General features: G+C 45.0%; 1 protein-coding gene across 9 annotated transcripts in view; it reads left to right on the forward strand.

Moving 5' to 3' along the window:
- Window positions 1-27,533, forward strand: part of para (sodium voltage-gated channel paralytic) — a 204,739-nt gene that overhangs the window by 120,578 nt on the left and 56,628 nt on the right. For all 9 annotated transcript variants that reach the window (XM_089545193.1, XM_089545192.1, XM_089545200.1 and 6 more), the window contains exons 2-7: window positions 21,708-22,187; window positions 23,899-24,104; window positions 25,353-25,481; window positions 25,568-25,659; window positions 26,872-27,069; window positions 27,434-27,494. In XM_089545193.1, the coding sequence (XP_089401319.1) occupies window positions 21,831-22,187; window positions 23,899-24,104; window positions 25,353-25,481; window positions 25,568-25,659; window positions 26,872-27,069; window positions 27,434-27,494 (1,043 nt within the window). In that variant the 5' untranslated portion in view covers window positions 21,708-21,830. The remainder of the gene's footprint in view (window positions 1-21,707; window positions 22,188-23,898; window positions 24,105-25,352; window positions 25,482-25,567; window positions 25,660-26,871; window positions 27,070-27,433; window positions 27,495-27,533) is intronic.

A 27,533-nucleotide genomic window follows, 5' to 3' on the forward strand; every position in this document is an offset into this window, starting at 1 on the left:
TATACCTTTCCACAACTCGAGTAACATTCTAAGAATATTGCATGAAAATAAAGGCATTGATCAGAACTTCCTGGTGATCGCTGCGACAGGTGCCTGCATTAAAAAGACGTTGTACAGCTTAAGAATCAAGAGGTTGCATAGATTCTGTAAACACCTACTGAATCTTTCGAGTAATACTTTTATTTGACCTAGAAATGACTTTTACACGTGTACCGTATGAGGTTGGCGCACTGACAAGCCAGACGAACGCAATAAGCAGATGGCCGTTACGTGCAAGAAGTACTCAAAATATTTATATATTTCACATTGAATATTGAAGCACGAAAAATCTTGAGTCTGAAAAATATTTGTTTTATATAACAGCCGCTCCTTTATTTCATATATGTTATCTAAGAAATTGAACCTAGCAGAGAAAAAAAAATGCTTTCTTTTTCTCGACGGCACTCAGCATCCTCGGGATGGCTCAGTTGCTATCACAGTCTGCTGCCGGCCATGAAGTCGCGCGTTCAATTTCCCAGCCACGCCGGCCACACCTGGATAGACAAGAAATGCAAAAGCTCTTCACTAGTGATATTTCGGTACACGGTAACGAACTCTAGAAGGTCGAAATTACTCCGTGGTCGTCCATTACAATGCGCCTAATATTGCTCTCGCATTACTTGTTTGCCCTATGTATTGCATTTTCGCTAATATTATTTGACCTTCGAACCGTCGAGACCGGTTGATCCCATGGTAGTGACTTCTGTTTTGGTAAGAGTTCACGCACTCGAGAACGCTAACTGCTGCCGAGCTTTTCCAGAATCCTCAAGCGCTCGCACACATTTCTTTAAACAGTTTAAACATTTCTTTAACCGACTCTCAAACAGCCTGCCGAAATTACATGAATGGCAGGATAGGTCGTCACGCGCTCCGTATACTCCTCGCAGCGAGCGACAGAATTAAAAACCAGGAAGAACAAAGCGACAAGATCCCACACAAAATTGTGTGGGTACCGGGGCACACGGGGGTGGCAGGGAACCAAGAGGCCGACAGGATAGCTCGAGGATACATTACTTTCCGAGCATCCGATGAGCCCGCGGAACTCGCGCCAGCACCCAGGGATTACTCGGCCATACTACAAAACTACAGAGGCAGAAGATTGCGGTATCCCCCACCGCACAAATCTCTCAGCAGAGAGGAAGCTGTCACTTGGAGACAATTACAAACAGGCTCTTTCCCAAACCTACATATACTAAACAAAATGCACCCTACCATATACGCGGACAAATGTCCCTGGTGCGACGGAAAACCTACCCTATACCACATCACATGGGCCTGCCAAAACATAGACGTGGTCCCCAAAATACAAAACCCGAGTGCGGAGCAGTGGGAGACTCTGCTGTCCAGCGACCGCTGCGAAGACCAACAAGGTCTGGTACAGCGAGCTCAACGGGCGGCAGTGGCCAGCGGAGCCCTGGACTGAGGGCAACCGACCACTGATTAGAGGCGGACGACTTCGACAGAGAAGGCTCCTGGGGGTAAAATCAAGGAGAAAACGTCTCTGAAGATGCTCCCAAACCGCAGGAAAAAGGACTAGAGTAAAATAAAGTTTTTCCTTCCTTCCTTCCTTTAAACAGTTTAGAAATTTTTGTTTGTTTGTTTGTTTGTTTGTTTGTTTGTTTGTTTGTTTGTTTGTTTGTTTGTTTGTTTGTTTGTTTGTTTGTTTGTTTGTTTGTTTGTTTGTTTGTTTGTTTGTTTGTTTGTTTGTTTGTTTGTTGCTAAGAGACTGTAGATTGTTATGACATTCCGCATTCGGTTCATCATCACAGTTTGCAAGGTGTTCACCTTTACAAAATTTTCCCTAATACACCCGAGCTTAAAACAATGACAGGCTTTGTACAGAGTTTGCGGTGAAGGAGGGCTAACTTAAAGTGAAGCAAACAGTGCATTAGATATATCCGTCGGCACAGATGCGCCGTTCAAGTACAACAGTAGCCGTCACATGTGCGTTTATGTTTCGTGTCTAGGAAACAAAAAAGAGGGCTACGTTTGCCTGCGGGAACACATTTAATACAAGCTGCTATATTAGCCATGCTGTTAAAACGTCTTTAAGCGTTGCTTACTGAAATACTCGAAATATTTATTTTCGAAGGGAGTCCAAGTTTAATAAGTAAATACTGGGGGCTGTTCAAAACTGTTTATACGCTATTGGTTGAAACACCGCGACATTATGACATTGTAACCAAACGCAATGTGAATAGATGAATATAAAAATATGAAAGAAAACATAAGCGCAATGCGATGTAAAAGACATAAAAGCTTTGTTTTCGTGGTGCTCGACACTTCGTCTGGACATTCACATTACAACGCAATCTACTCCGCGGGTTGATTTCCCGGGCACCAAGCTTCCGTAATTTCCTCATTCCCGGTGGCATAAACATCTAGGCCACACATACTGTCCCGAGGGCGTAAAACCGCGAATGACCATCCCCAGCCCCGAAATAAAGTAGGGGAGTGTAAGCGCTACGCCTAGGTAGTCGACGCTTATAATCAATAGGCTCCTTTTATATAGATGGGGTCGGATTTGACGCGGCAATGTTTCTTCCCGTACAGTAGCCACTTCTATTTATGGTCGTCATATTTTGTTTATGGTCGTCATACCTCAACACATCTTTATGTCGCTTTATGTTGATGTGGAATCCTATCATCATACGTTATTTCTGTCGCTCTCACCTTGTGCTGTATTGCTCTTTGGTTAACTTATCATTTCATTCATGATGTACCGTCTTTGTCGAAAGTAACCAGGCTTCATGGTTTTCTTCTAGCTTGTATAGTTGAGCCCTTGTGGCTTTCCTAAAGACCAAAAGTGGTTGGAATGTAAGAAGACCCCCAGTCCTTTCCTTTAACTGCCATTTGAGCTCCAGGGAAGCTGTAAGGATTCAACTGTATGAGCTAGAAGCAAACCATGCAGCCTGGTTAATTTTGACAAAGACGGTACATGCCTTGTATGCTGTCTTGTCCTGCCGATTCAGCGTCGAGTAATATTTGTATGTTTTTCTACAGTATATTCTATTTAACGTCCACTGCATCGTTACTTCAACCTAAGGCGCCACAGTATACTAATATTCTGCGGCAGTTCTGTGAGCAGAATACTAAGCAATAACTAGACAGAGAAAGAGAGATAAAGAGGGAAAGGGAAGGGAGGGATGAAGCAATCACTTAACTGTTAACATGGTCATAGTTGTTATTATTGTTATTACACCTTCGTGTTATTGTCTGCCGCCTTCAAAGGGGAATGATCTTCTGCCAGTTTTAATATGCTTTGACTGTTTCCTGCGCTCTATCTTACACTTCCGCTTTTCGTTCGCTTCTTCGTGTCACCTCTCTATTCTAGCAGTAAAATTTTTATAGTTGTTTATTATTATTTGTAAAATACTGCTGACACTGCTTCGAAGCAGAGTAGGCAACCAAGTTAGTCAAATCACAAGAAATCAACATTGGAAAAAGACAGTACTAGCAGTAGTTGGCTAGATATCGCAAGGCAATGACAGGGTAATCTGATTTCAATCTGTTAATGTGCGAGAAAAAAAATAAAGAAACGAAAGTGCCTGTTATATAGAATATCGGGATTAGTGAATTTGGGTGCTAACGCTGAGTTAGTCTGGCAGGTAACAGATTTAAAGATAATGAAGGGTCCAGACCTAAACTTTTTTATTAGAAATTCGTCTTCAACATTTATTAAAAGTCAGTCCTTGCATATTTATTACAGATAAACGTGGCTGCTTTCTCTGTATTTTTCTAGATTTCTTATGCTAGATTCCTTATACGTGTTACACTCTGTGCGTCCATATTTCAGTTTAGGCCTAGGGTATCGAAAGGGTATCGAAGAATAAAAAAGTAGCCTAATTTTAGGAGAGATATTTTTAATTTTGTCTTAAGCAGCACAATTTGCGAAATGCAGAAAAGGAAATCTGACTTACGTGCAAGGTCCACGATAAATTGCTAGTTATGATTACACCTAAATGTGTATGGTCAGAAACTTGATCAAGAGGTAACGGACGTAATCTATATGTGTAACTATGGATTATGTTTTCAGTCATTTCTGTGCACACTAAAATTAAATACCTGATAACTTTATTAATTTGTTTTCTGAACTAATCAAGGGATTCGTGTGAGTCGCTGTTATTTGCCTGTTTGTTTCTTTTTCTTTGTCTGCCTGCTAGCATGTGTTTAGTTCTTGTTGGCGCATGCGCATTTGTTTGACCATATGACTTTCAACGCGTTCGGCACCTTCCAGCACATATCTAACTGACGTATGCACGGCGCTTCTGAGCATGCTTAGGCGTAGTTGGGCGGTGTAGTTGCGCTTCCTACTTGTGAACAGACTTCTATGACAGCGTACGTTTTTGTGCATAGTCTTTTTTTTGTGTGTTTGTGTAAGCAAGAAAAAAAAGGGCAGTGATGAACTCGAACACCGCAGTAATAGATCGGGCTGAATGACGTCTATTGAAGAAACTTTTTAAAGTGACAGCGAAAGAAAGCGGGAGGCAGACACTGACTGTCAACGTAAGAATAGCTTTCTGTATGCGTCCAATGACTGCCTGATATGATAACATTTATTTATTTATTTATTTATTTATTTATTTATTTATTTATTTATTTATTTATTTATTTATTTATTTATTTATTTATTATTTATTTATTTATTTATTTATTTATTTATTTATTTATTTATTTATTTATTTATTTATTTTACCCTCAGGGCCCGAAGGCATTACAGAGGGGAGTGGGAATACATAAAAAATTCAACCTAAACAGCAACAACAAGGAGAGAAAACAAAAATAAACCAGGAATACATAAATAGTGAAAACACAGGAAGGCAATGAGATTAGAATGCAGTGAAGATATATTAAAACAGTGTGTAGACAGTGAAAGGCAATTTTTATACAGTAATAAACGACACATACTCAGAAAGAAACATTAAGGACTTTACGAAATGCATTGTTATCAGAAATACCTTTTGGTCTGGCCAGCAGAATATGCCTGGATATATAGAATATATAAAAGCATACACTTCCTCATATGTCAATAAATTGATTACGAGATGAAATTGTTAGCCAGTAAATCGAAATCGTCCATGCGAGGTTTTCCAAAAGTTGTAATTTACAAGTAGGTGTGCATTGTTATCAGTATTATTGTGTCCATCAAGTTGCACGCACAAAAAGGGCTACTGGTCTGAAGAGAGGAGGGATAGTGATGCTCATGCATCAAGAACGCTGCAGATTATTGCTTTTTATAAAATAATGACAAATCTCATATTTGGTTCCAACTGAAGCCGTGATAGAAAAAACATGCATTCGTGCTACGCCTGTCATCATATGAATAATGCGGCATATGTGTTCAAGAACCAAAGAAATGATACCCTAAATCCGGTGCGCGCCATGTTTAAAAGCCACCTTTGATGTTCTCTGCGCACGGCAACCAGGACCGAAATTCAGAAAGCAACGCGAATCCCTACAGCATATATTTATTGGTTTTTGCTCGCCTAGCAGTAAGGTTGTCGAAACAACTTCGGTGGTGAATGGAGTGTGTAGTAAGTGCGACACATGCGATTAGCCCACCACTGTTCTTTCAGAGCGAAACTATGAAAGAAAAAACTTTTGCCAGGTTCCACCTTTCATGGAACATGCATGTTGAACATGTCACTAACAATGCTAACAACGTTAGGCTAATACCCCTGTCAAGCGGGCAAGTTAAGTGCACTTACTGAGAGTGTACTTCGCTGTAAGTACACTTAACTTGCCCGCTTGACAGGGGTATTAGCCTAACGTGTACTTCGCTGTAAGTACACTTTGCCGCATCTAAACGACGGAAGTGGAGTGTCACTCACGGAAGAGTGCAGTCCGCTAGGAGTGCGTTCACGGACCACACTTTGCTGGCCGAGTGCGTAGCCTCGACGCAAGCAGTTCCAATGGTACAAAATTTATAGTGCATAAAAAGTACTTACAACTTTATTTTACGTGCTATAACACTGTTTTCAGAAAAAAGTTCCTTGTTTATAGCTACAAGCGAAGCAACAAAACAAGTAAACGTGATCAGATGCAACATCGCTGCCCGCCGCCATCTTGTTTGTTGTCAAAATTCTGGATAGTCTTGGCTGGTCTTGGCTTTTCTTCTATTTTCATTTTGTTTTCATCATTAAAAACTGTTGAACCTCGTTTTATTTGCGCTATCACGTTAAGCAATCAAATATTATGAATCTTTATTTCTTTTCCATCGTCCTGTTCAGAAATTCCGCTCATTTTCTGCCGCCCTTTTTTTTTTGTTTTACTACGAGTGCACTTTGCTCTTCCGTTTAGCACTGCGTAGCCCAAAGTGTCACTCCGGATGCCGAAGCGCACTCCCCGTAAGTGCACTTAACTTGTGCGCTTTACAGGGGTATAAGACTCAACTTTGCAACAGCATTTACTTCACTAAAGCTTACCCTATACAAAACGCTCGTCCGACCAAAATTAGAACATGCTAGTGCCACATGGAACCCTGATCATTAAAATCTCACCATTTCTCGTCAAAACATTCAGAACCGCGCCACCCGTTTTGTTCTCTTTATTATTCACGTCGTTCTAGCGTCACGCCCATAAAAAACACTAGATCTGCATGACCTTTCTCTACGCCGTAACTACTCTCACCTCAGTATTTTTCATAAATTATACCAACTCACTCCATCCTGAAAGAAAATCTTTTCATCACACCCAGTTACATATCTTGCATCGACCATCAACGCAAAGTTGAAATGCCATCATGCCGCACTAACCTGTACCATTATTCCTTTTTACCAAAAAACGCCACTGATTGGAACCGCCTTTCCATTTCTGGCATCACAAATTTGAAGATCGCCATTCAAAGCGTCTTATAGTTTCATTTTTTGTTTTGTTGTGTATCCAAATAATGCAATAATCCCACCACTCCTTTCTGTTGTGCCTACGGGCCTTGAAAGTAAGTACAATAAGTAAATAAATAAATAAAGCTATCTTCAATGCACCACTTAGGGCTACAGCCATAGCTCAGAGACCGAGCAAGCTATACTTACTCTCGCATCGTGTACGACGGTCACATAAGAAAACCAGTGCTCTGGTGCGCACTAATCTGCACTGGTGCGATGCGTGGCCTTGTGGTAGAGCACCCGCCTCGCATTCGGGAGGTGCTGGGTTCGATCCCCAGTGCCGCCGGGTACCCACCGGTTTCTTTAATGGGTACAAGATTTCCCCTGGCCTGGTGCTCAGCTCTTCTAGGATGAGATGCTTGGTAAAACGGTCTTAGACCGCAGTTGCCTTGACGGATCAGAGATAAGTTCCGCCGCCAAGCAACCCTAAATCCGCCTCGCGCGGTAGAAGCCCAACTTGTGTCCCTTTTTTGACTTCAAGCCCACAGTGAAGGTAGTTCAAGGCGCGGGCTCCTTTCCCCAGCTATGCAGCCCTAGGAGGCCGAGCACCAGGCAGGACCATAGCTCGTACCCATCCTGAGAATACCGGTGGGTACCCGGCCGGCGGCGGGAGTCGAACCCATCACCTCCCGAAGCCGAAGCGGTTGCTCTACCACGAGGCCACGGCTCTGCAGGTGGTGTATGCGACGCCCGCTGTAGAGGTCGAAGGTGTGGGATAAGAGACAGCTTATAACCATGCAGTTAATGATTACTCTATAATCATCAGTAAGAAACGTAATTTTCGTTATTAGTTTAGATGACGTCTTCTTTCTTAGTTGTCCTTTAGCCGCATGCTGTTTACAGGCCTCTTAATTAAGAAACCATAGACACCTACTTCTAGTCGCGCGTTTTCTTCTCACAAATTGTGTGTTAGACATTACAGTATACCCGTTTTAATGTATACGTCCGGTATTTTAATCGAGTCGCTTGAAAATTTTTAATGCAATTTTCTCCGCAGTAAATGCGTATTTTGCAGTCGGACAAAAATCAACACATCAAGAAAGAGCCGTGTAATAAAGCTTTACTGAGAACAATAATTGCACAGTGTTGTCTTCAGGGCCCCTTAAAAGCAGCTTTGGTTCTTGAGTGCGAACTAAACTTCCTTTGCACATTGTTCGTGTTTGGTCGGGTCCTAAACTTGGAAAAGCCAACGGCACTGAATTCAGGGTACGTATACGTGAAGTTTTCCTAACGAAGTACTCCGAAGCAATACGACGGCACTGCTCGGAACCGGAAACACGACGTCGCATTTCAAGACGGGCTGGTGACGCGCGTACTGCGACGAGGATTAGCGTGGGTTGCGGCAGTGTCGAGCAGAGTGCACGTTGCTTTATCTCGAGCTGCTAAAGCTCCTTATCTGGACGCGCCGTGCTTAATGCCGCGACAGTCTCAAGAGCTCAGGCCGCCGACGCAGTGCAGCTTCGCCGTGGGGAGGGATTCCTGTAGTCAGATTAAGCAGCCTTCGGGCCTCCGGAAGCCAGAGAACACACGCGCCGTGGTAATAGCGCTCAAATGCCCCGCGGCAGAGCCGTTGTCAATTGTTTTGCCCTGTACGTTTGTGCTTTCGTTTCTTCCAACAATTGATTTTTTCACGACTGGTGGTGACGTGCTGAGGATATACAAAGACATCTAGTGCCGTGCAAAATAAAGACTGAATAACTTAGGTTTTCAATCTAAAGGTTACACTGGTCGATTTGAACGACGAGGGCGATTGCGAGGTCTTTATTTGAAATGGCAATCTTAACAACTTTGAAGAAAACGAACGCACACGCCTGAATTGTGGTGTGCCTTCACTTGCACCGCTGTTCGTATCAGTACCAAACCTTCTTCAGTAGTAAAGTTTTAGTTAAAGCTGGAACCAGTCTATGACAAGTAGCTGTGCGCAAACGACCGGGCAGTTTTTTTCTTCTGGTGCTTACGGTGAGAACACAGTAGACGCATCGTTTATCACACTGCTCAACTCCTGACAATTCATTTCCATGCTGGCCCTTATCCAATGAAATAACGCTACCTTGACGTTGAGGCGGTGTAGATATGATCTCTTTTGAAGGTAACTCTGGTACATTTATACACTTCTATCGAACCCTTTTATATACAAATTATCCCCATTACTTGCGCCTTTCAGTTTGTAGTGAAAGAAAAATGGCTCGTGCAGTAACTCACTGCTGCGCTCATTCGTTTGTTTTTGTTTATTTCTGGTTCTCTCTCAGCGCGTACGAGAAACAACTTCTCGGTTCACATCGTCTTAATGTGGCGTTGTTAGTGAGTAAAAACAAGCATTTACGGGTTTAAGTTTAGGTTTTATGGGGTTTAGCGTCCCAAAGCGACTCAGGTTATGAGAGACGCCGTAGTGAAGGGCTCCGGAAATTTCGACCACCTGGTGTTCTTTAACGTGCGTTGACATCGCACAGCACACGGGCCTCTAGAATTTCGCCTCCACTGAAACTCAACCGCCACGGCCGGGATCGAACCCGCGTCTTTCGGGTCAGCAGCCGAGCACCATAACCACTGAACCATCGCGGCGGCACCCCTCCACCTTAATTCAAGATTCCCAGGTGCTATGAACAGAACCACAACAGTCCGGCTTAAGCTCGCCACCTCACCGATAATTTTAAAAAATCCTGAAATAGCGCAAGTTCCCACTTGTTCTGCGCCACGACGATTCCGTCTATTGAGTACAATGATGAGTTACCCGCTCAGCTGTCTATTCTCGTCGCAGGTGCTTTAAAACTCCATATTTGACCTGATCTTTAAAAAAAACTGCCACTTTCTCGCAGTGCACGTGTGACTGCACTCATGACCGCCAGAATACAGGAGTGATATAAGGAAATAAAATCCCCACATGCCGGCGAAGCCCTCTGCCAGATGCCACTTCTCATTATTCGGAATCTGCTATCGCTATGTGCAATATTCGTCATCATCAACAAATTACACCCACTTTAGGACAAAGGCCTCTCCCATTAATCCACAATTATTTATTTACAGCGCCAGCCACACCGACGCTGTAATAGAAAATTTACTAATCTCCTTTCTCTACCTGACTATTTACTGTTCTCGGTTACATTACCTTCGCTGGAAATACACTCTATATTTAAACCGCACCGAACTACGAACATTTCTGGTTACAAGCGGATAAGCTTTCCTTCCTCATGTCAACGGCTTTAACCTCAGAATGGACGCATTTTTTTTTCTCCGAAAATGGTGTCAAAATGGTCATTTGAAGCCCGTTCTGCCATCTGTCGGCAAAGCAAAAAATGCTTTGCATGAACCCTACTCGCCTCAAACCGGGCACAGATTGTCAGAAAAGACACGGCGAGCAGGAATCGTCATGAACCGAAATGATTTTCTGCTTATGACGAGCCTGACTCGTCCAAGTCTGCAAGGGGTTTAAGAGCTGCCGTATAGGAACGCATCTAAAGGAACGCAAAGGAACGTATCTAAAGTCAGGTCTGACTAGACGCTTTGTCGCGAGGGACTTGCAGCTCAGGAGTTCGTTTAGTGAATCTGTGCAATCAAGAGCGCTCTTGAATTTTGCTAGCTGGAAAATACTAAGCGAAGTGAGTAGAAGCATCTGCTCAAAAAATATGTCTAGTAATTCAGAGCCATGTGCTAACAGCCTCCCTTTTGTAGACGTTGTGCAAAACTCCTCCGGCACTGCATACTGCCACGTGCCAAGCCCCGCGCGACCTCTCCACTGAGCCGAAATGGCGACGAAGCGGCCACGGGCGCGTGAAAAATTAGACATAGCTTGGTAATTAAAAATAAGGCTTCGATCCGCCTCTGCGTCTGCCTACACGCCCCGATGAATCGGAACAATATTTCAACTCACACTACAAATAATACGAGGCATGGCACATGAACCTCCAGGGTGCACCTAATCTACCAAGCGAATGCTGCCGATGTTGGTCCTAGCATAAAAAGAAAACAACTGAGCGGCGTCTCCCTAGTTAATACCAAACTATTTATGAATGCCGATCCTGAAGCGCACTTTCCATGAGTGATATATGTGAAAAGTCACTATGTGACCTGAACAGGCTTCAGTTCACAGTGTAAGCACGGAAAGCACAGCAAAGCCCACAGTAACTTTATGCAAAAGGTGACCAAATTAATATTTTAACTTGAACTAGACTGCGCGTCAGCAACGTAACGATCAGTATCGATCTGAGCATTTAGACATATTTCCTTTGGTATAGGTCACTCAAATGAAAACATTTTACCACCTATAAAAATGTGCCGCTTCAGTTTCTCAAACCTCGAACTGCAGTTACATTCATCCAATGCACGCAGTCAGTGTATACGTCCTTCAGTGTACATGAAAGTATTTTAGCGTAAAGGATACGACTCAGATCGCATTCAAATTGCCTGAACGAATATCAGATACATAAGGAGCCAAACTGTTCCAAATGTTTTTCAGATGCACATTTTTTTTCTATTCTACATCTGTTCATAATCTTTGAGCGAGCAAAATTCGAAGATTAAAGCGCCTAGAAACCAGGCGGTCCGCGCTTAATTCATTTCAACTACGCGGAGATCTATACGGTCCGGGTGGAGCCAAAAGACGACGAGAATGGGCAAGAAAGAGACAAAACAAAAACGACGCTGTTCTGCAGCCAGCCACACGCGCCACGCTTGACGTCACGCAGCCACCCGATCTCGTCCGATCTCGCCAGCGAGCGAGAGCCGCGGGCAGACAGCGGCGGCGACGGCCTCGCCGGGCGCAACCACTGCGCCAACGGCGCGCCGACTGCTCATCGCCGCCGAGTACCCGTACTCCTAACGCGACCTCGACCGCGCGGCACCTTTCGGGGCCGAACGGCGCATGCGCGACTGCCCTCCCGCGCGACCGCTTCGCCTCGCCTCGTTTCCCTTCCTCGGGACTCCTCATCTCCCCACGTGCCCCTTTTCCGTACGCCTCCCTTTCCTCTTCTTTCTACGCGCACCCGCAGGCGCCTCATAACCCTCCGCCGCTTCGAATGCTTCTCTCTTTCACATGCCCGTTCACCTTTCCTCCGGGACGACTGGCCCACCCTTCCATCAGCCAGTTTACGCTACTTGCTTCTTCTTCACGAATTCCCGTTAGTTTTCCCACTTCACGTTTCCTTCCTGACTGCTTGACAAGTGAATACTGCAGCCTTATAGTTTGTGCGTCTTCTCCGTCTGCCGTAAAGGAGAAGGGCGGGACCATCTGCTCAGAGTCCTCGCCCTTCCCAATCCTCTTCCCCCATAAAGCGTCGGTCGGGCGCCTCTCTCGCCTCCGCTTCATGTTTCTTTCTCTTTTTTTCGACAGTGACGCGAACGCTTTTTCCCTTAGCGCGCTGGCGGGCACGCCGCGTCTAAGTCGCCGGCGCATCGTCCCTTCCAAAGTCAACTGTCCCTCTGCTCGCTGCATGCCCTTCTCGCCCTCCTCTCCCTCGCTCCGAGCCGATGCCCTTGCGCCGTTTCCGCTTGATCGCCAACGAAAGCGATAGCGACTGGCCCGCTTCGCGTACCTCCGTACGCCCAGCTTAGAGTGCCGTCTTTGTTTTTTTCACCTCGTTACTCCGGACAACCAGTGCTACGAGCTCGCCTTTGATCCTGCGCAGTTTCCCCTCCGCCCCTCCCCTCCTCTCGCGCCACCTCTCGCAAAACCTCCACCCAAATCTTCACGCTGTCTGCCTACGCTACGTTCGTCGTGCCTCGAACACGGTCATCTCGCGAGAGGCGACAGTAATTTCCTGCAATGACCGGCCTTCTTTTGCTGCGTCAACATTATCTGACGCCGCTCCGGCGAAAGGAATGAGCCGATTGGGCGCGAGAAGAAAGGCGGCCCTTTGAGTGACTCACACAGCAAGCAAACCCGTCTTTCGTCACTGCGCAGCAGGCCTGGGGTTGTCTATATTCTCCGCTCCATTGTAGCGCGCTGTCCAATGTTTAGTCACGTTCGCGCTGCCCTCAATTAGCCTTATTTAGAGTGCGTCATCACACAAGTTCTGGTCGAGAAAAAAATGGCCCTTGGTATTACCGTGCTGCCGTCGTCCACCAGAAGGATCCTTTTTTTTTAATATACAAAGTATTTCCAGCCACGCTTGCCAGCAAAAGCATACTGAGGGTTTCCCTGTGGTCACTACGGTATAGTATTTATAAGGACGAAATCCAGAACTAAGCCTCAATGTTTTCTGATGAACGCTCTCTTGCTGGCGCAGTCAATGCGAGATAGGTAGATTCCATGTTTATGAATTTTAGTTTCAAAATGGCTACGCAATAAATGCTTCCTAAGTCCATGACCATACAAGCGTGAAAGTGTGCAGCTCATGGCATGTGCTATAAATAATGGCATTCATCCTGAAAACAATAAATAACAAACGATATTTGTTGCTATGCGCTTTAGGCGTTCACGAAGATAGCGCATCTGTCTTTAAGTAAAAAAAAAAAACATCAGAACCTGCTTTATCAAGTAGCAGTCACTTTGGTTTCTTGAAAGGAGAGCTAAGCAAACATATTGAAAATAAATTCAATAAATTGCTATAACACTGCTCTTAAACTAGGGCTCCTCTCATTGCCGATGAAAGCGGCTTCCTTTCTTGGTTTGAAGTTGAGCAGAAAAGCACCCTTTATAGAGTCTGTATATTTTGTAACAAATCGAAAATTACTTAATGAAGTGGCCTCAATCCTTAGAATGTGGCTACCTGTCTTGCTATGAAGTTCAAGAAGCAAAAAAACATGTTTAAAGGGGCATGTATACCGTCAAGCTCAGCATTGTGCCTACTAGCGGATTCCATCCATTATTAATGCACGAAGTGGATCATCCCTCGGAAGAGTGCTTTCTTGTCATGTTTTGAAGTTCAACAGACTGAATATGCTTCTCATAGGCCTGTATATATCGTCACAAATGACGGCCTGCTAGTGGATTCCACGGATTATTAATGAACGACATATAGCATCATCCCTCCGAAGAGTGGCTTCCTGTCTTGCTTTAAAGTTTAACAGGCAAAACACGCTTTACAGGGGCTTGTATATCTTCTTTCCGAGCGGCAATTTGCCTACTAATGGATTCCGTGGATTATTAATGAACAAAGTGAATCATTCTTCGGTACCATAGCTCTTTGGCTTGCTTTGAAGTTCAACGGACAGAAAACGGCTTACAGAGGTTTGCGTGGATTGTTACAAACGGCACTTTTACAGTTTATGGATTCCATCGATTATTAAAGAAGTGGTATTCCTTCTCGAAGGATTGGTTTTTAGTCTTGCTTTTAAGTTCAACAGGCAAAACTGCTTTACATGTACTTGAATATAGTCGCAATTCTCTATTCCATTAATTATTAAGTAACGCGGCACCTTGCTTGAGGCTTGTTAACACTGAAGGGGTAGGAGAGGGGGGGGGGGGGGGGGACACATTACGTCTCTATTATCAGTACTTCCTTGCACGTTCTATTCAGGAAGAGGCCAAGGAATACATGAAATAAAAAATAAAGGTTTGGTAAATGGCTACCTTATTGCCGGGAGGCGTATTCGCCAACTGCAGCCTGTACAGCCACAAGGCTTGAAACCACGGTGAATTGATCACGGTGACTGAAGATTGTCACTACGCCTTACCTAAAGGGATAATAAATCCTCTTAAACGGCGTTATATGCCACTAAGCATCACGATTTGCGACCTAAAAGGGAAATAATTGTAAAAAATAAAATTAAAAAAAAACAATAAAACTACAGTACAGACAGCGGAGTCGAACGGCCGACCTTCCATACGCAAAACGAGCCTCTAATCCACTGCGCCATAGCAGCGATGTCAAGCTGTCGTTCTGAATGAATATTTATAACCAGCCTTAATGCGGCTGCTACCTGCCGGTGGGCGGCGCTGTCATCGCTGGCTGTACCGGCTGCATTTGGCGAACACGCTGCCGGGAGGGGGTAAAAGCAATGAAAAAAAAAGAAAGAATATAAATACTACAAGCTTACATAATCACCACAGGCACGTCATGTTCACCTTTCTTTTACCTTTTTATTTGGCTGGCCACGGACGGAAGTGCTCCACTTTTATGCACTTCCTTAGGAATCGCGAAGTTCACGTAGAGTCGCGTAATCAAAGTACTGGCCTCATGTGACGCCCATGCTTTACGGGCGTACTGGGAAGCATCAGCGCTGCACAGCTAGCAGCGCCATACGAAGTTTGCCACCATTCTTCTATAGCCCCAGCGCCAAGAGAGTCGCTTAAATATATACAGCCAATGCTACAAAACGTACAAAACGTCGGCACTAAGGAAAATAGCTATTTACGTTATTTTATATCGCCAAATATATCTTCGACTTGAGGCGATCCCATTTCGAGGAACTTGCTCAGATGGACTTATGACGCGCAAAGACCTCTGCGACTTGTGCGTACGCATTGTCAAGGCGCCTTGGACTAAAGAACTGCGAACTTGTACTCAAAGAAGTGCGTGTGCGACTTGCTTATCGCATTTCTTTCTAGCACTGTAGCTCTGATGCTAGACTTGGTATTTTAGTGGTGCCAGATTTGAAGGCGCTAGCTAGAGCGTGACCACAAGCACTGACCTCCCCATGAAAGTAGTCAATGGCAGCAAGAAAATCCAAGGATGCATGTACAAAACATGGCGAAGAACCTCAGCGTTTCGAACACAGCGGTAATGTGCAGCGAACAAGAAGCTCTACGAGAACTCCATTCTCTTGAAGAAAAGGCGCAGTAACACGAACGACATATTTTTTAACCAGCAACAGCGTTGCCAAAACATTTTAGTGCAGCCCGTCGAGGGACGTACGCATCTGTAGCATTCGCTCAGTACCGCCTGTGCAACCTACGGACGCACTCAGGATCATGTCTTGCGGCCACGTCGTCATCGTCTCCGGAACGATCACTTAATTTTCATGGCGTGCGTTTCTCCGCGCAATCACCGGGAAGATAATCATAGAAATCATGATAAAAATTGTGGTGGAGATAGCGCTCGTGGGGATGAAGAGAGTTTCTAAGCTGCCTTAGTGCCGGTTACACCATATCCTTTTTAAGGAATGCTCGCTTTGCGATTAGTTCTACGACGTCCGCGTTCTGAACGACCGAGGTGTACGGCAGCAACGCCACGACTGAGCGGCGATCGGCTGATGATTTCCCAGATGTCCTGCAGCAGTGGCCTACAGAGAAGGATAGCTCCCTTTCGATTTATTTCTGCGCCTAATGTTTGGCAAATGTCAATGTAATTCACCTTACCCGGTAACGCAAGCCTCTCGCACTTCTTTGGAAGTACTGCGGAGCACTTAAATAGTATGCATTCCCGTAAGCACTCGTCGGCGTGGTTTCTGCGAGAGCTGGTGTCATGAGGAGCATAAGCAGTTCATGCTCAACATGAACGCCAAATGACGCAATAATGAACGCGCTACACTTGCCTCAAAGTGGCCTGAACTAATTCTTCAGTTTTTTATCGAATTTCTACCGCCAACGAGTAATATCAATCCACAGCAAAGCCAATATGGTCGACAAGCAAAAGATGCGGCGAGTGTGCCTGCTAAACGATGCTGCATTATTTTGAGTTATTATCCGACAGTGTTCTATACAAACAAAACGACTTGTATCTGAGGTACAAACTGGCAGGTAACCCATTTGGCGACTGTGGGCTCTGCGCACAGAGAAAGCCGCGGCGATTCACTTTCGTCAGGCTGAAATCGTTTCCCCTCGCAGAACTTGCGCTACAAGGAAAGCGGCAATTATTAAGAGCAGTGTCGATTTAGATGCATTCAGAGCTCGTCGCAGGCAAATAGATAGCGCACAGAAAGGGCTGAACTAGTAATCTTATAATTTTTCTTCCATGAAAAGTTTCGAAAAACCTTAACATTCGGCGCAATAGGGCACACTTTATCTTTTCGCCCGCAACCCTCCTGAACGTTGCTATAGTAACATTCGCGAGGGTCGGTACACGCAAGCTTGCCCTGCAAATCTATAGGTATTGCCTTTGTAACAACACCATATACACTGCATACAGAACGTAAACGATACCCGCTGGCTTGCTGTAATACAGTTTACTCATGCTCCTTTTGCGCAAGTGGCATTTATCTTTCTTTTCCTTTTTTGTATCATGGCCGCCATTTCGGTTTCCTCACCAGTTACGCGAAATCAATACACGGCCATTGCATTCGTTTGAAACGCCATGCGCCGTGGATCACGAGACGGAAAAAAGAAAAATAGATGCGGAACAAGAAACACTATACTCGTAGCAGTTGGAAGCACACATGAGAAACCATATCTGGCACCATTTCGCGTGAAATGACGACCATGATATTTCATCTTCTCCTACGCAGCGCGATCGATTATCTGTATTTATAGAGATGAATAAATAGCGAGTACAGTCAGGGAAAGCATGCGCTATGTTCCGGGTGACAAATACTGTGTATTCGTGCAGGTATAATATTAAAGACAAGCTGAATACACAGAGTTCAAGCAGGTTAGCCATCCAGAAGTACTTTTTCCGCCGACACCTAAAAACTTAACTAACAGTATTCAACGCCACGTATTTGTACTTCCACGTGTCTTAATCTACTTTTCTGTGTAGCTTCCGCAACTATTGAGGCATTCCTTGTTGCAGCGGAAAATATTTTACAGAGCCGTACTGTAGCACGGCGCCCCCGACGAAAAAAGCAAAGCGGACACAGCGGTGGTGACGTCTTTATTCCCGAGCAAAAAGCCGGCCGGATACGCGTTAAAGTACGAAAAAGGAAAATTTACTGGTGCCAAGTCTGGCTTCCGGGGAAGTTGATAAAATTTTCTCCTGATAAATGACTTCGTGGCGCCTTGATTTCTGGCGGTAATGTGCGGTCGGGTTTTGTCATAGAACATTGCAGCATGGTGACTGAGCGAGCCACTCCTATTATTCTGAATCCCCCGACTCAGATTCTCCAGCGACTCGCGCTACATGCCTCTGTTCATCGTTAGTCCTATAGTTAAGGATTAAGCAAGCAAAACTTTTTGTCCTTTCAAGATCTGTACGCGTGCTTTTTTGCGACGCTGCCAACGCAAAGCACACTCAGCCCCCGTAAAAGGCAGCATCGTTATACAATGCGGGACTGCAAAAACTTCTGCCCGACTGAGACAAGAGCCCTTGTTACGATGAGAACTACTCAGAAAAGGTTGTTACATATGGTGAGACTGCAACTAAGATAAAACACGTTGAAAATGTTAGCAAGTTACTACACAGAAACGGTGGTTACGTTTAGTGAAACTCCAGCTGAAATAAAATACTTTGAAAATGTTGCCAAGTTAACTCGCAACAGGATAATACACATATATTAGTGCACAAACTTGCTGAATTTCCGAGGTGCGTTATGCCCACGATGCTCTGAATGCGTATCTGATGCTCTGAATGAGTATCTGCGCCTCTTTATTTTAGATCAAACGGCATTACAGTGTGATAAACTAAACGTATATAATGCTCTCGTTCTCTACAATCGGGCTTTGAGATTCTATCTAGATGTGTTCCCAGCGAAAAGCATGGCGCACGGGAGGAGCGCTTAACAAAACCTGGCATCCCCTGAGGCTATCATTACAATGGTTGTCATTCCGGGACCCAGTAAATTTCAAACTTAAATTGTGATGTTCAAAAGACAATGATAAATCCTTACGCCCGTATTTTCACGGTCATCGGATTAGCATGGGCAGTAACGGCACTCCATCTTTATGCACGAATTAACCTATATGGGAGTAAAAAAGTGAGTAAGCTGATCTCTATCACGCTCCCTTTTAGAGGCAGGGTGTGCTTCCCAAGCCGCAGAGTAGATTTCGATTGATAAATATGCGGAATGCTTACCCTTGGCAACGGAAGCATACTCCCACCGCAAAACATAGCAACTTGAGGCCGTTAGCAATGAAAGGAGGCTTTTAAAAGCGAACAATGCGACAACTGGGGCTTGTTGGTCCAGTCTAGTCTCGTGTTATGATTGTAATACTGAGCGCATTTGTACTACAGTTGAAAGCAACATCGGAGGTCTTGAGGTTAGCCAACCGAGGAGACTGAAACGTCTATTAAAAGCCTTCATAACTACTACAACTTTACATGTTTTGAAGAGGGAAACTGTTTCCGTTACCAACCCTGAGTATGCCGTCTATTTAGAAACGGAAATCACCCGAGGGCTTGGACAGAATACTCCACCCCTAAAAGAGAGTGGGGCAGAGAACAGGTTATTCCTTTTTTACTCCCATGTAGGGTTATTCGAGTGCGTGCTCTTATACTGCTTAATTTAGCTGTTATTGGCAAGCTATCACTGCAGCTTTCTGTGACCTACACAGAACGTTTGCACCACACAATACAACGTTTCAGCGTGAAATGCAACAACTACTTTTGATCCTCACTGGTATCCTAAGTACAGATGTTATCTTAGATCTACAGTATTTCTACTGTCAGTGTGGTTCTTAAGAAAAGACAGAATACGCAAATTGGCGCATTCTTCAAAGAATCCGTCTTACGATCTCATTTGCTTAGTTAATTCGTCGTTCCTGGGTTCTAATAATAGCAATTAGTTTAACTGCTTAAAAAGGACAGGACACGGCAAGCACTAGAATAAAATCTTTTCAAACAGCAACATAAAGTTTTTTTTTGTTTTTTACCATTTCCCGCTTCTCTTACATCAGCTTGCCATGAAGTGTTTTCAGTACGAACCTATCGTTCCGTTTAGGTTTGTGGGGCATCGTATCACAACATGCCGACAGCTAGCACGTGGCTTTTGTTCTGAAATCTTCTTTTCAAACATGCCATGCAGATTCCGCATGAGTCACGAACTTCTCTCTTGTTTAAATTGCGTATGTCCGGCAAGAATAACTTATAAACTATTCAATATACTATAATATATATATATATATATATATATATATATATATATATATATATATATATATATATATATATATATATATATATATATATATAATATATAATATATCACAAACAAAGCGCGCGGATGCACAACTAGGCACCAGAAGCCATACGTCACGTGCGATGAAGGTGTTGTGTATAAGATACCCTTGTCATGCGGGAAACACTATATCGGCCAGACGGGGAGATGTCTGAACGAGCGCCTAATGGAACACGCTCGCAACGTCAGAAACGGGCAAGGCGGATCGCTCATTGACCACATTCTCGCATGCAACTCAAAAACCTGTAAGCCTTTCTTTGATAAATGTCGGGTAATAGGAAAAAGCAGAGAAAGGGTAACGCGCGAAATCATTGAAGCGGAAAAGATAAATAGGTCAGGATGCGCGTGTGTAAGCACACCTTCCATTCTCCTCTCAGATAAAGAGCTCGGGTTTCTAAGGAATTGATACTGTTCGCACATGTGATTACTGTTTTCTGGCGTATAAATGTGATGCTTCAGGAGAATAAAATTTGTTGGAAGTTAGCGCTCGTGTTGTTCGTCTCTCGTCTCTTGTGTCCTCGTGTTTTGCTGCGCTACAGTATATTGAAACTATGTACCAACAAGCCCAAAAAGCCACGCTACTGAACTATAAACTAACTAGAATTTTAAAAAAACTTAGTTATGCGCATGATAATACAGGATAAACGCATTGTCAAGCATTTAGAGAGAACGGAGACGCAGGTTCTCTTGGGGAAGACCTTAACACGATGGTGATAATTTTTTTGGCGCAAGTGCAGTTTGGTCAAATAGTTCCATGGCACAAGGTATTTTCGTTGCACATTGTGGGATAAAGGCCCCTTTCCAAGCATTTCGCCCCAGAGAAGTTGTGCAGCAGACCCACTGTATTACTGCTGGGTCCCCAACGCACTGGGGATCAAAGCACTTCACCCTAAAGAAGCCAAGCACTAGGCAGGGGAAAGCTTGTACCCATTGTTTCACCGGTGGCTGCGAAGCAATGTAAATTACCTACATAGCCGCACTGGTGCCGAATGAGTGCTGTGTATATTTTTATCTTTCGTTTTTTCGAGCCTTTCATTCCTTATTCTTGTCACTAAGTGTTTTATATGGTCCAAAGTAAGGTACTAAATAATTCAGTGAGCACATACCTATGTATTTATGCTGGGCACATGAAACATTTTAAAGCTGTGTGGGGGTGACATTCTTCACGCGCGAGTAAGCTTACATACGAGTTATCTGCTGTACTCTACGCTAGAAAAAGAAAAACATGGGGCAGGAACCGCGCAAAGATAGTATTACAACACCCTTGTACTACAGTTCCAGCATTCACCCTCCCGTGACTATCATTTTATACAAGACACAAAAATCAACTATTGTGCGCCATCGTTACATGAACACTATCACTGCGTCGTATTCTGTAACCATTTTGTTCACGAATCATTCTTTTGCTTCCCTTTTCACTGATAATCTCCACCTTGGATAGCCGAGCAGGTGATTCCGTCGCTTCTCTACACCTCCTTGACCGACTTAATAAAACTGGGGCACACCTAATTTTCGTTAGCTGTGGCAATGCTATAGCATAAGAACATCGTTGTGGGCTTCCATGCAAGTGGAGAGGAGGGTTTTCATCTCTACTTTCCCTTTTCCACCCGCGTGCAAATTGCAGGTCCCAACCTTGGCTGGTGGCCCATTATGACACCGCCAGTGGGTATGGGACTATGGTGCTCTTATGCTATCTTATGATATTTAGAAGGCGTGGTTGTCTATCTGTCAGTAATGGCGTCACGAGCCTCAGTTTCCAAAGGCAGAAGGGCAAACGAATGATGCGGGACGAACTCCCGTTCTCGCTCGCACTGAATGTGGAGACCCTTTGGTGACGGTGCGTGGCCCTTGTTTTCGCAGGCGTAGCGGCCGCGGCGGCAGCGGCAGGAGCAGCAGCAGCGGGCAGCAGCAGCAGCAGCAGCAGCAGCACCAGCGCGGCGGAGGCGGCGGCGGCGGCGGGGCTTCCCCGGGCGGCCCGCAGCGATGATGCGCGGCGAACCCGCGTCGGCCGCCGCGCCGTCGCACGAGGGAGCCCCCCGCGAGCCGGAGGAGGCCGACGAGCCAGTCCAGCTGTTCCGGCCCTTCACGCGCGAGTCCTTGGCCGCCCAGGAGGCTCGTATCGCAGAGGAGGCCGCACGGAAGGCGCTCGCCGCCCAGCGCATCGAGGAGGGCATCCCAGCGGGCGCCGACGACTACGTGCACCACTCGCGCGAGCCCAGGGACCCGGACCCGGACTTGGAGGCCGGTGGACCGCTGCCCAAGCGCATCATCAACGACTTCCCACCCGAGCTCATCGCCACGCCCATCGAAGACATCGACAAGTTCTACGAGAACAAGAGGGTGCGTAGAAGCAGATAGTGCACAGTCCTCTACACTCCTTGCCCTGGTAGGCTGACCATTGTTCATCCCCATGTCCTCTACCTAGCGTCTCTTCGCGGCTATGGCGGCTTTCGGACGTAACCGCCGGCTGAGCCTAGCAGGAGGGCTGATACAATAAATAAAAAGTGCCTGCGTATCTGGGCTGGTGCCGGAGTACTGCACATGGGTTGGTACCCTTCCCTAGCTACATGCCACCCTAGCTCGCGCTAGGGCGACAGCCATCAAATCACCTCATTGACATCAGTCAGCTCGTCTCATTCTTCGGCTGGCCGCCACGTAACATTTGGCCGAGGTGCTGGGTTATCATCGCTATCCTAGTCCCAGAGCTTCGGCGTCCTGCGTCTGCCGTGGTCATCAGCCATATGTACCTGATCCGCACTGCCCGGTTGTGCCCTCAGGCAGACCAGAACTGACCTCGCAGCTCACCGCAGCCCCGTTCCCCACCTCGACCAGAAGACACAACGAAATGAAGACGCTGCCTCGACCAGAACCTATCACCCCACCAACCAGAAATGCTGCCCACATGTAAGGACACAGTCAATGCTTTTCGGTGCATCCAAGGGCCTCGACCATCGGCTCCTGTTGACCTAGGGCCCGGAAACTTCGCGGACCAGGAATCATTTGCCCATCGCCTTCATCGGAGCGGCCAGCACTTCACCACATTCTCCTTACAGTTCAACCCTCCTCTCAAGCCCGTCACCATTTCGCGCGTCTTTCTGTCAATGATTGGGACGAACACTCGGTGGCCCCGGGTAGTGTGACGTAGAAGACGAAGCTGGCAGTGGCGCGAGACGGAGTGCTCGTGTTAAGCCAGCGGCCATTAAATCATCTCATTGCCATCTTTAAACTCGTCTCCATGTTCGGCTGGCCATCACGTAACAATATACACAAGAACTTTCAAGCTTAACGCATGCCCCTGATAAACCAGCTGTCCAACCAAAACCAGAAGGCATTCGTGGTGCTTGCGTCACTGGACAATGCGAATTACACTTTCTCGACACGCTGCCTGCACTATCAGTTCAAATACCGGTGAAAACTTTGGACGCCCTGAATTCATCGGTCTTAATAGTTAAGTTTCATGTTAACTGCACGTTACCCTGAACAGTCCTTCTTTAAAGACTTTGTCGATTGCCGAAGACCATTTTCACAATGAAAGCATTGAATACTAGTGATATGCCTCCGAAATTACGTTTACCTTTTTATACTACCAGTGATGTAGCATGTCTGGATGTTATTTTTAGTTACTCGACGGAAAAAAACATATGCCCCGAAGCAAGAACGTTATACTTTGGTCAAATGGGCTAAGAGAAGCTCCGTGACGGCAGCTATGTTCTGTCGATTAACGCTGCTACATATATATCCTTATCCTCGCTAGTGAAGACACCTGCGTCTACGCAAAATTCATTGCTTATTTCAATGTCGTTGTTCTTCCACCGACGAATATAGGTGGAGCTATTGTCCACACTCACCTCACAATGGAACCTATTTGTGCACTATAAACTTCTATTAGCAGTAGGGTTCAGCTATAAGATAGCCCAAAAGAGACACTATTAATGTGAGCAGATGCAATCTGGACATAGTATTTGCTCGCACAGGCACCTCAGCGTGTTCAGGCTGGTAATACCGCTGCCTGCTTCATTCGCTGACTGTGGCAAACTGCTCTTCTTCGCAGACGTTCGTGGTCGTGAGCAAGAGCAAGGACATCTTTCGGTTCAGCTCGACGAAGGCGCTGTTTCTGCTAAGCCCCTTCAACCCGGTCAGGAGACTGGCCATCTGCATCCTAGTGCACCCACTTTTCAGCTTCTTTGTCATCGTAACCATTCTCGTCAACTGCGTCCTCATGACCATGCCCAACAACGACAAAATTGAACAAACAGAGTGAGTAGTTCAGCCTCATTGGCGCTTACTATGTCTCAGGGATGATCTCATAGTGAATGTGCAGCCAGCGATTAATAAACGCAAATATGTTAACGACCTGAACAGAGCTAATGACGACAAGACGCTCCTTTGTTACGCCAAACCTTCGCCTTTCTGTGAGGTTTAGAAATGTTGTGCAGCATATATCATGTCTTTCCTGGGCTTTTCAGTTCTTTATATAATGGCTTTTTGTTTTTAATTGGCGTATATCTGTGTGCAATTTATAAAGAACCTCTTCCCAACCTAGATTGAGACTGCTGCAACTGCCGGCAAATCTTTCTATTTCTTTTGTCCAAAATAAACCAACTAACCGTTCCAAGAGGATGGTATGACCAAAGTCGAATGTTTTTTTTGTTTTTTTTTTTACGGAGTACTCGTTACTCGTTATCAAAGTCTGAATGTGTTCATTTCCCCTATAAAGTGTCCATTGCGCGATGTAAATGCAAATTTTTCAGCGGAAACACATCCTCGGTTACTAAGGCTTCTTCAAGCGCTGTATCGACCGCGATGGACATAGTCACACAGAATTAAATATATTGTTCTATCTTTGAAAGCTATGCAATCACCCGTTGAACGAGTGTCAAAAGTAGACGACAGGTTTAGTAGCCGCCACTGTATACGCCTGATCGGAAAACGTTAGTAAACCTTCCCTGCGTTTTAATCCTGTAACTGCATATGTATAACAATGTCCCTCAAAGCGAACGCGCCTAATTGGCTTTGCAAAGAATGTACACGGCTCATTTTTCTGCGAGGCTCATCCTTCTATTTATCTTCTTTGACTGCGTTGAGGCAACACACTAGCCACAAGAGCCAAGCAAAAACAAACATTTTTAAATGCACATGCTGGCACCAAATTATCCAAAACGCCACACCTCGGAACATGTAAACTGTGAGTTGAAATCATTTTTTTCTCAGCGGTGGCTGAAACAAATAGCAACAATGACATACCAATAGCACATTTAGTAAATATCCTGACAATTTACTTTTGCAACAACTTTGAGCATTGGGTGCTCCAACCCTGTGCTTTAGTCACTTTTGCAGGGCACGTAGGCATAATAAACTAAATGTGCGTGAAATATTTTTTTCTGACGCGACCGATATAAGCTTCCTGCGGAGGCTAAGCAAAAGTGACTTCATTGGTACAGAAAGTTTCTGTGGGTGTTTGAAAACAAACGCTAAATTTTCGCTTCTTCCTTGTTTGCTTTTCAGGACGATATTCACCACAATCTACACGTTTGAATCATGTATCAAAATGGTGGCTCGAGGATTTATTCTAGAACAATTTACATATCTTCGAGATCCATGGAATTGGTTGGATTTTGTTGTTATATCTTTAGCGTAAGTACACGTCTTATTATTCGAATTTATAGTTGATAAACACTTAGAGAAACAACCGTGCCGATATTTGTGCTTTTCTCTTGCAGGTATGTTACAATGTTTATTAATCTGGGGAACCTGAGCGCCTTGCGAACCTTTCGTGTTCTCAGAGCCTTGAAAACCGTAGCCATAGTTCCTGGTAAGTTTTGTGTTATTTTGTGTGTGTGTGTGTGTGTGTGTGTGTGTGTGTGTGTGTGTGTGTGTGTGTGTGTGTGTGTGTGTGTGTGTGTGTGTGTGTGTGTGTGTGTGTGTGTGTGTGTGTGTGCGCGCGCGCGTGTGCGTGTGCGTGTGCGTGTGCGTGTGTGTGTGTGTGTGTGTGTGTGTGTGTGTGTGTGTGTGTGTGTGTGTGTGTGTGTGTGTGTGTGTGTGTGTGTGTGTGTGTGTGTGTAAACAACTAAATTATTCTGCAGCTTACCTATATACGTGGAATCCAGAAAGTGACACACAGATAGCAGGATTGTTAACATAGGTTTAGAAATTATGAAGAGAAGGAAACAGATTTGTAGTCTACATGAACCCATTGCTTGTACTGTACTGATGTGGTTCAAAGGCTGAATGTTCATTTGAAAAATCTGAACATCGGTAAATATTTCAGACCCGAAAGATCTATTCCTATTATGCACTATTAATACGACTGCGTACAGAGTAATCAAGTCAAATTTCGAGTATTTCGACAGGCAAACTGTGATCGAACTTATGTAGCATGCCACGTCTATATCCGAAGAAATTTCTTGCTGGTTACGTGTAGTTTCTCCTCTCTTTATTTTGTGTCAACAGTGGACTACGTTTTCTTCGCTTTCATTCATTTGTGCCGTATTGACGCATGTAGATAGAGTAGATGTACAGTCGAGGAAAGAAGTCTGTGAACCGCGCGCTCCGTAGACGAAGCCGATAGTTCTATTATTAGCCGCCAGGTGTAAACCACACTTTTGGCGGTCAAAGAAAACAGGACTTTGACTTTCACCTCCACAAATGTGGTCTCCAGCCGGCGCCTAATAATAGAAGTACCGGCTTCGTTTACGGATCACATGGTCCAGATACTTTTGTCCCCGACTGTACGTACTGCATGTAGTAAGGAACACCTTTGCGTTATCGTGTAAACTCGTCTAGTCTACTTGCACTACTTGCTCCTTTCTTCCGGGTCTCTTTCTCCCGACACAGTACATTTCCCGTGGTCCATCGTGTATTGTTTTCAGAGCTATGCTTCCACTAACGACTACCAAGTGTTTAAAACCTGCTCCTGTGCAGTGGCGTTTTTACAAAAAGCGCTTTTTTTGTATCTCCGAAGTCGCATCATGGACTTCCCTGCGTTTTAAAGTGATTCGCCGGCACTCTTTTCTTATGTTTGCAGGTCTCAAGACGATTGTAGGAGCCGTGATAGAGTCTGTGAAGAACCTCAGGGATGTGATCATTTTGACAATGTTCTCACTGTCGGTTTTTGCCTTACTTGGGTTGCAAATCTACATGGGGGTGCTAACGCAAAAATGTGTACTGATACCTCCATTGAATCTCTCCCACGCCGAATATGCAAGTTTCATTGAAAATGAAAGTAAGTCAGCATCATTCCTCTCTCTCGCTTGCTGTTATTTATCTTTTTGCTTTCTTCTTTCGTGGCCTGTTTTTATTGCCCGAGCTATCCTGCAGTTGTTTCTTCAGAGCAGAGATCATTTTGGAAAGCACGGTTATTTCGCTTTATGCGTGCCATTATGTAGAAACGTGCTATAAAGAAGAAAAAAAGCTATCATGTTGTGAAAATGCAGTATGCTTAAGCTAGTGACAGTGGTTTACTATATGCGAATGTCTGCCGCGAATTGTTTGGCTGCTTTTAAGCTCTCTCTTACTTGCTAAGGCAAGAAATGCGTGAGTAGTTTTCGTAGCTGCTTTTCTAATGCCCTCCTTCAACGCGCTTGCAGCAAACTGGTATACAAACGACGACGGAGATCACCCCTTGTGTGGCAATTCGAGTGGTGCAAAGTAAGTGCCTTCATGTTTAGTACTATGTGTGCCTTTAAA

Source organism: Amblyomma mixtum, chromosome 5 (assembly GCF_055824585.1).
Source record: "Amblyomma mixtum isolate Tamu chromosome 5, ASM5582458v1, whole genome shotgun sequence".
Classification (NCBI taxonomy): domain Eukaryota; kingdom Metazoa; phylum Arthropoda; class Arachnida; order Ixodida; family Ixodidae; genus Amblyomma; species Amblyomma mixtum.